The sequence below is a fragment of the Notolepis coatsorum genome, assembly GCF_963971535.1.
Source record: "Notolepis coatsorum genome assembly, chromosome: 13".
Taxonomy (NCBI): domain Eukaryota; kingdom Metazoa; phylum Chordata; class Actinopteri; order Aulopiformes; family Paralepididae; genus Notolepis; species Notolepis coatsorum.
The window spans coordinates 20540572-20550145 of record NC_140177.1 but is presented as its reverse complement, the minus strand read 5'-3'; the positions used below and the strand labels follow the sequence as shown (position 1 = coordinate 20550145).

Genomic DNA, 9574 nt, shown 5'->3' with positions numbered 1-9574 from the left:
TGACAAAACCATACTAGGTAAATGACTGTACATTGGAGGGGGTTGGAATGATTGGGTTAGGATATTTACAGGGGCCAGTGTTGAATTGCAGTCTCCCGTAGGTGTCCCTTGAGAGAGGTTTTGAAAGTGGGTAGTGATCCACATTCCTTTACAGCTTTGGGTAGGGCGTTCCACATTGATGTGGCATAATTGCGAAACGTGTTTAGTCCCTTATTTGAGCCGAATCTGGGTTTGACATGATTTGTGGAGCTCCCTCTGGTGTTGTGATCGTGGTATTCACTGACCTTTGGGAAGTATTTTGACATGTACATGGGTACCTTGGTCGTGTAGTGTATCTTGTAGACCAGGCCCATTGCAAGTTGTTGTACTCTGTCGTCTACTCTAAGCCATCCTAGGTTGTCGAAGTGGGCAGGGGTGAGGTGGGTTCTAGGAGTAAGGTCAAGCAGTAGTCTGACCAGTTTGTTTTGAGATGTTTGTAATTTTGTTTTTAGCGCCTTTGAGGTGCTTTGGTACCATGAGGTGCAAGCATAGTCGTAGTACCCCTGAATGAGTGCTCCTGCCATAACAACAATGCACAGCACTATACCGATGCTTAATGCGTATTGTCAGTCAAGACCGTCGGTTACATTAACTCCGCTCCTGCAGTGTGGTTGTGAAAGGGTTAACCCTTTGACATGTGGCGGTGAAAGGGTTAACCTTCTGTATTGCCACAGTGAAAGGGTTAACCATTTGGTAGTGTTTGTGAAAGGGTTAACCATGTATCGTGTGGTAGTGGAAGGGTTGAAGAGCATGGCAGCAGCAATAACAATGCACAGCACTATACCCGATGCCTAATGCGTATTGTCAGTCAAGACCGTCGGCTACATTAACTCCGCTCCGTCCGCAGCAGGTCTCTCTCCGCTCATGGAAACGGCATATTTCCGTATCCATAGTATATGGACGCTACGCAAAGTGGGCGACATGTTGTTGGCACAATTTGGAAATGCACAAACAGCTAAGCTAGCTGTATTCCAATGCAAAGCAAATGTTCACGGTAACATTCGCGTTCTATCCATAGAATCCTCAGTACGCTCTCATGCTCCACAGTTTCCAGTGTCGTCTTCCTGCAACAACTCACGCCTAGCGGGGGTTTCTGTTTCAATGGCAAAAACAAGCACTTTTGGTAGAAGATGGTAACCAAATACAACGGATTTCAAACAAAAAGTTCCTTCAAAACACACTGGAGTTCAGTTGAAACAATGAAACAATGTTACCCAGTATTCTCGTTGACTTTGACCAGACCTGTTACACAACCCTCTTACTGGCATATAAAGGGCATATAAAGGGCATATAAAGGGCATATAAAGGGCATATAAAGGGGGTTAGACAACAAGCTTCTCTACTCACCAAACCTCTTGTAGCCAAAGGACTGCACCTCCTCCTCATCAGCGAAGTCGTCTGGAGGAGAAAGAACACAGATTCAGACAGAATTCTTGTTTTATTATACGGTTTCACAATGGAGAGAGTGGGAGAGAGAGGGATAGAGAAAGAGAGGGGGGAGGGAGAGAAAGAGAAAGAGGGAGAGGGAGAGAAAGGGAGAGAAAGAGGGAGAGAGCAAGCAAGAGAGAAAGTGAAAGAGGGAGAGAGAGAGTGGGAGAGAGAGGGAGAGAGAAAGAGAGAGGGGGGGTAAAGAGAGAAAGGGGGAGATGGAGAGAAAGGGGGAGAGGGAGAGAAAGAGGGAGAGCAAGCAAGAGTGAAAATGAAAGAGGGAGAGAGAGAGGGGGAGAGAGAGTGGGAGAGAGGGATAGAGAAAGAGAAAGAGAGGGGGGAGGGAGAGAAAGAGAAAGAGGGAGAGAAAGGGAGAGAAAGAGGGAGAGAGCAAGCAAGAGAGAAAGTGAAAGAGAGAGAGAGAGAGAGAGAGAGAGTGGGAGAGAGAGGGATAGAGAAAGAGAGAGGGGGGGTAAAGAGAGAAAGGGGGAGATGGGGAGAAAGGGGGAGAGGGAGAGAAAGAGGGAGAGCAAGCAAGAGAGAAAATGAAAGAGGGAGAGAGAGAGAGGGGGAGAGAGAGAGTGGGAGAGAGAGGGATAGAGAAAGAGAGAGAGAGAGGAGGGATAGGGAGAAAGGGGGAGAGGGAGAGAAAGGGAGAGAAAGAGGGAGAGAGCAAGCAAGATAAAGTGAAAGAGGGAGAGAGAGAGGGGGAAAGAGAGGGATAGAGAAAGAGAGAGAGAGGGGGAGGGAGAGAGAGAGAGAGAAAGAGGGAGAGAAATGGAGAGAAAGAGGGAGAGAGCAAGCAAGATAGAAAGTGAAAGAGGGAGAGAGAGAGAGAGCGAGAGGGGGGGAGAGAGAGGTGGAGAGAAAGGTAGAGAGAGAAAACTATTGATTAATGAATTTATCATTTAAAGAAATGTGGAGGGTCCAAAATGAATGTTGCTGTTTACATTGTTGCTTGCATGTATCCCCTAACTACTTCCCATGTTCCCACGTGGAACGCACTCGGCTGGATGAAGGACATGCTCGAGTCCGACATCTAGTGACTGAATGTTATCTATAGAGCACCTTTGATTGTTTTTTTTAATCACAAGCTTTCATTATTAGTTGTTGTTTTTCCGTAAAATTTACAAAACTGGCAGGATAACGGCTGGAAAATGAGAATAAAGCCAAAACCTAGTTCTATCACCGCATCCTCGTCAGTGCCCGGAGCGCTTCATTGTGCCGGTATGTACCCTCTCCCCGAGTACAACTAAGTGTTATATTTTTATTGAACTATTTTATGTTCTATTTTATTATTTTTAAACTGAATCAGACCGCACTTTTTTACTCTGTCTATTCTATTTGTATTTTTTTTTATTACTGAATGAAACTGTAAAGTACTCAAGAACAATGAGTTCTGATCTCTCCATTAAATTAGTCAACATATTTTCCAGGAAATCTCTCTCTCTCTCTCTCTGGGGTCGTGGCCCCTCTCTCACATCCTCACAGGCCCATGTAGGTTCCACGCTCATGGGAAAGTACGTAGGGGGTGAAATCCAGGCGGTTTCCCTGTGTCATTGTCCATGGCTAGTGAAAATAAAAACAGACCACATGTCCTTCAGAGACCTTCAGACCACTCTCTCGCTTCATCATGCCAAGAACACTGCAGGGGTGGGCGTGGTGTGTGGTGTGGAGAGAGGAGGATGAGGTTTTGTGACGTCGGCAACACTTGACCTGGTAGCTTTTGTGGAAGTACTGGGTGGGGGGGGGGGGTCTTGGAATCCGTATGCGGTCTTGGAATCCACGGTTCAAGAATGCTTCATCGCACAAACACGAACCGCTGTTTTTATCTTTTAGATAACGCTAAGCTAGCCGTATTCCAACGCAAATAACTTTTCACTGCAACGTTAAGCACACTCTCCACAGAATCCTCCTCACGCTCTCACGCTCCACAGCTTCCAGTGTTGTCTCCCTGCAACAACTCACACCTTGTTGTGGGATTTCAGGGCGAGGTTTCTGTTCCAGCAGCAGTTGACCTGGTAGCTTACGTGGAAGTACATTTACAGATATAAGATCAGATCAGATCAGATCAGATAAGATAAGATAAGATAAGATGAGATCAAATGAGAGGAGAGGAGAGGAGAGGAGAGGAGAGGAGAGGAGAGGAGAGGAGAGGAGAGGAGAGGAGAGGAGAGGAGAGGAGAGGAGAGGAGAGGAGAGGAGAGGAGAGGAGATGAGATGAGATGAGATGAGATATATTCCTTTATTGATCCCCTTGGGGAAATTCGAGCATCATAGCAGCATGGGGGAGGGGAGGTACAGGTATGGGCAGGGTAATAGAAGAAATACATAAATATAGGCAATACAATTATAGTAAAGATAGAAATAAGCAGTGTAAACTATATAATTAACTCTGAATATAAAGATATGAGAAAGTAAAAAGTGTAATCAAAGGGTCAAATGAGGGTCTGTATGCCCTATCAGTTACATTTTACATTACAATAAACATGGGCAATAAAATACTCAATTAAATATATTAAATAAATATAAGAAAACCAAGACAAATGGTATTTTGGTCTTGGGATTCAAGAACGCTTCATCGGCCCTCGTACCGACAACCTTGAGGTCACCCTGAGGTCATTCAAGGGTACTACGACTATGCTTGCACCTCATGGTACCAAAGCACCTCAAAGGCACTAAAAAATATTACAAACATCGTCAGACTACTGCTTGACCTTACTCCTAAAACCCACCTCACCCCTGCCCACTTTGACAACCTAGGATGGCTTAGAGTAGACGACAGAGTACAGCAACTTGCAATGGGCCTGGTCTACAAGATACACTACACCACTAAGATACCCATGTAAATGTCAAAATACTTCCCAAAGGTCAGTGAATTCCACGACCACAACATCAGAGGGAGTTCCACAAATCATGTTCAACCCAGATTCGTCTCAAATAAGCGACATCAATGTGGAACGCCCTACCTACAGCCGTAAAATTATGTGAATCCTTACCCACATTCAAAACCGCTCTCAAAGAGAATTCGAAACTGGCCCCTGTAAATATCCAAACCCCCACCCACCCAACCCCCTCCAATGTACAGTTTCTTCCCCCTCAAATGTATACTCTCTTTTAGAAACTCTGTCTCTTAAATAGTACTGTATATTTGTATATCTTGTATGTCATAAATGTCTGGATGTAACAGTACTGTTTATCTGTATGTCGTGTATGTTATGTTATGATGAGTGCGGCTGGGTAGCGCAGCGGACTAAGCGTCTGTCTACCACCGCAGAGACAGTGGGATCGAATCCAGCTGCCGCGGTACCTCCGGCTTGGTCGGCCGTCCATACTGACACAATTGGCAGTGTCAGCGGGTGGGAAAGCCGGTGGGGTGGGTCCTGGTCGTTGTAAAACAGCGACTCCTACAGTTCGGTCGGGGCGCCTGCACAGCGAGGGAAGGATCTGGGGGAGGTAGTGTGATCCTTCCACACATTACAGTGAGAGTCCGCGCTGCCAGGTGAAAAGAAGCGGTGGACTGGCTACACATGTGTCGGAGGAAGCATGTGATAGTCTCCGCCCTCCCAGACCGACGGTAGGGTTGTAAGTGCGCAACGACCAGGAAGGGGATTGGGAATTGGCATAACGACTAACATTGGGATGGGAGAAAAACAGAAAAAAGGAGGGGGAAAAAGACAATACAAAAAAATATAAATGTTATGATGAATTGAAAATGGGGGACCCTGATGTAAACAAGACGAAAGTCTTTCTCTGGTCTGCATCCCCTTAACAATTGTGTGTATTGAGCCGTACTGTATTGTACCCATTCTGCAATCTGTTAATAAAGTTTTCACTAGTGATTCACTAGAGATGGTGAGTTCGGAGAGGCTGCATGAAATAATCCGTGCAGGAGCGACTCGTAGCTGAAGGAATGCTCGCTCATTCATGGAACTTGACTTCTCGAAGAACCCCTCTTTCTGTTGTGGTTCCCAGGGCAACGTCTCTCCGTGTGCTGCTACAACAATAGAGTTACCATAAGTGTGCCTGGCCCTCTGACAGCCATTCTGGGAAACCAATTTCATCACGTTCCACCCAGGGGACCGGGCTGAATGGACCTGTCTCAAAACCCTGCCCCTTTTCTTGATCCTCCAATCACAACTGTCGCTTACCTCGGACAAACTTGGTTTGTCCGAGGTAAGCGACAGTTGTGATTGGAGGATCAAGAAAAGGGGCAGGGTTTTGAGACAGGTCAATTACATTCAACAGCAGCTGTATGTTCATCTGATGCCGCTGTCCGAGCTGCACTGTGGGAGAACTACTGCAGTGTTGGCCGACAGCAGTCAAATCAATATCGAAATGACAATATATACATTTTACATTTACATTTTGGCATTTAGCTGACGCTTTTATCCAAAGCGACTTACAGGTTCTGTACGATGTAATGGGAAATGGTACAACTCTTTCAGCTGAGTAATAATGTTCATCAGTGTTGAAACTTGAGTGCTGCAGTGTTGAGTGATTGATTGATTGATTGAACATTGTATTAACAGATTGCAGAATGGGTACAATACAGTACGGCTCAATACACACAATGCTATTTCTTAAGTGTCACAGTAATAAGACTAGTGGTTAACTAAATAATGATGGATTACCACTGAACGTGAGTATATTGTTTTTCTTATAACCTTGATATATATGTTGTGTATGTCATAAATGTTATGATGAATTGAAAATGGGGGACCCTGATGTAAACAAGACGAAAGTATTTCTCTGGTCTGCACTCCCTTAACAATTGTGTGTATTGAGCCTAGAGCCATATGAAATCCGCGTTCACGGAATTGCGGACGGAATCACGGAATTGACCAATAAAAATGGAATCAACTGCAAAACGTGGAATATTGCAGAATTTGGCCTAATCTGGACTGAAATTCCGTTTTTGGATGGAACGTTTGTTGCAAAGCAAACATGACCGGGGAGGCGGGGACCGCTGCGTGTTACACACAACACAGCGGTGTCCAAGTGTCTGCCGTCTCGCTGTTTCAGTGTTAATGTCGTCAAGACGTACAGTGTACAAGACGCCAATGTACAGTCATTTACCTAGTATGGTTTTGTCAATAGTTCAATGTACAATTGTGTTTGTTTGTACAGTGTCTCCCCCCCCCCCCCTCAATGTACAGTGTTACTTGTTTATACAGTGTGCCCCCCGGCCCCCCCCCCCCCCCCCCCCCCAACCACCTCCAATGTAAATTACCCAGTATGGTTGTCAATATCCCAATGTACCCAACCCCCCCCACCCAACCTCCTCCAATGTACAGTTTCTACGTCAAATGTATATACTCCCTTTTCTTGACTCCTTCTGTATCACAAACAGTACTGTATTTGCAAATCTGGTATGTCATAAATGTATAGATGTAGCAGTACTGACTATCTGTATGTCATGTATGTCATATATGTCTATATGAATTGAAAATGGGGGACCCTGATGGAAACAAGACAAACGTCTTTCTCAGGTCTGCATCCCCTTAACAATTGTATGTATTGAGCCGTACTGTATTGTACCCATTCTGCAATCTGTTAAATAAAGTTTTCATTCATTTCATTCATTCAAGAAGCTAAGAAATTCCGCAATAAGCCCTAAATTCAGAGCAGAGCAGTATCCTAATGACTTTTATGTCTCCGGCGATAAGGTGTTTTGCAAATTCTGTCAACGTACCGCGGACTGGACCGCAAAAACACGTGCGACACTATTGTGATTAAATAGCTATGTAACGTTACAGTACATAGGACTATAGATGGAAATTATAGCTTCTTGCTAAATCTAGTGCACCCATCTATTTGTTTAATGCAAACGATTGTCATTACACACTGTCCTTTAGGGGTGGACGGTATGGTCTAAAATTTATATCACGGTATAATTTGAAGCATAGACGGTAACGGTATATATCACGGTATCAGTGTTTCTGTTAGAATAATTGTTTTTGCCTGATAGGCAGGCTATATAAAGAATGACATCCTCAAGGCATGTAGATTTATAATATTTTAACTTAAAACTAGGCTACTTTTGCGTATAAAGTCATTATATTCCAAATAAAATAAGTCCCGAGTCGAGACTCCTGCTCCCATTGCAAACAGCGGGGCTGGATTTTGCTAGAAGCATATGTAGCTGCAGAGCCGCAGAGCGAATTGAATTGAATAAGAATTGAGACAAGGGTGCCACTCATCCTCAGCTTTAAGAATTGACAATTGTGTCAACAAATTGACACATGTGTCAACAAATTGACACATGTGTCAACAAATTGACACACAAAATGCTTAGAGACGATGGGGGTCAGAACGGCGCAAGGGTGGGGGGGCGCTGTTTGACGGGCCTGTGACCAGACCTGAAAGAGCCCCTGGCTCTGCGGCTCTGCAGCTGCATGCTATTCGCAAATCCACTGCTGCAGCCGTCCTCCCGGCTCCCGCTGCTACCGTCGTTATCATAACACTACACACATATCGTAATGTTTACAGCAAACTGTAGTTGATCACCAGGTATGTTTTATTAACGTAGAATAATTCATATAAGAAAAACGATAGGGAAATATCTTACCTTTCTCCACTGGTTAAAAATGCCAGGAACTGAAATTGAAACTTGCTGTGCGCCGTGGTGATATGTGTTTATTATGAAATGACAATTGCGTGTTGACACGCCCACTGCGCGAAGCCTCCTAAATAACTTTTTCCAGTTTGCACATATCTATTATCTATGACTAATTCTATCTATTTTTAGGGGCAAATGCGATTGAAATAGTCGCGCTGTGGTTACATGACGTCATTGCTATTTTAGAGCTGCCCTACCGGTTACACGGTATAGTCAAAATCCATACCGTAGAGCAAATTAATACCGTTTATACCGTATACCGTTTATACCGTCCACCCCTACTGTCCTTTATAAACTAAATAAACTTAAATAGCTGTAACGTTACAGTACATGGGACTATAGATGGAAATGATAGCTTCTAGCTAAATCTAGTGCACCCATCCATTTGTTTAATGCAAACGATTGTCATTACACACTGTCCTTTATAAACGAAATAAACTAAACTAAAGGTGCCTAAATTATGCATTACTATATTTCATCACAATATAATAGATATAGCTAGGCTACTGACATTGTCATTGTGATAATGTCAGTAGTAGGTGTATCTATTGTTTACACTTGAAATGTGTATTTTTATTTTGGTTGCATTTTTATTTTGTCACAATATTATTTGAAAAATATTGTGTAAAATTGAACTGTATTTCTGAGTTGCAGCACTTAAAAACATTAAATGGACTGTTATATCTTATTCAATTGTGGACATTTATTCATTCCCACTTATTAGACACTATTTCTGATGGTAAAATTAGCATAAAAAGCTAAATACAGAATTCTGAAATATTAAAACGGAAAAAACTGAATTTGGTAAAAGATATTATGGAATTTGGAAAATAATAGAACAGATTTCATATGGCACTAATTGAGCCGTACTGTATTGTACCCATTCTGCTATCTGTTAATAAAATTTTCAATCAATCAATCAATCAATCAATCAATCAATCATTCAATCAATCAATCAATAAGTTAAAGGTGCTCTCGATAACATTCAGCCACTAGATGTCACACTAGACCACCAGCATGTCATGTCAATCAGGTGTGTTCCACATGGGGAAATGGGAAGTAGGGAGGGGATACACATGCAACATGTAAACAACAACATTCATTTTGGACCCGCCGACATTTTTTCAATGATGAATTCATTAAGCATTTATTATCATTCTTATTATTATCATATTATTCTTTCAAAATTATGGTACGTCTGTTTTTCCAAGGGGAGGTTTGGTGAGTGGTGTAAAGATATTAGATAAGTGAAGAATTACATGCATCTTGTATCAGGTAGGTTGAATATTTTTTTGTATCCTCTTTTTCCCCTCCTGATTTTTCTGTGTTTTTCCTCCCATCCCAATTTAGTCGTTATGCCGCATGTGCCCCCTACTGGTCGGTCAAGGGAGCCCTGAGGTCTACCACATGCTTCCTCCGACACATGCGGAGACAGCCAGCGGCTCTCTTTTCACCTGACAGCGCGGACTCTCATTGGTGAAGTGT

At 43.3% G+C, this 9574-nt stretch overlaps 1 protein-coding gene across 1 annotated transcript in view; it reads right to left on the bottom strand.

The window, feature by feature from the left end:
- colec12 (collectin sub-family member 12) overlaps positions 1–9574 on the bottom strand; it is an 81615-nt gene that overhangs the window by 54047 nt on the left and 17994 nt on the right. The window contains exon 2 of the mRNA XM_084327002.1: positions 1387–1437. Within this exon, the coding sequence (XP_084183128.1) occupies positions 1387–1437 (51 nt within the window). The remainder of the gene's footprint in view (positions 1–1386; positions 1438–9574) is intronic.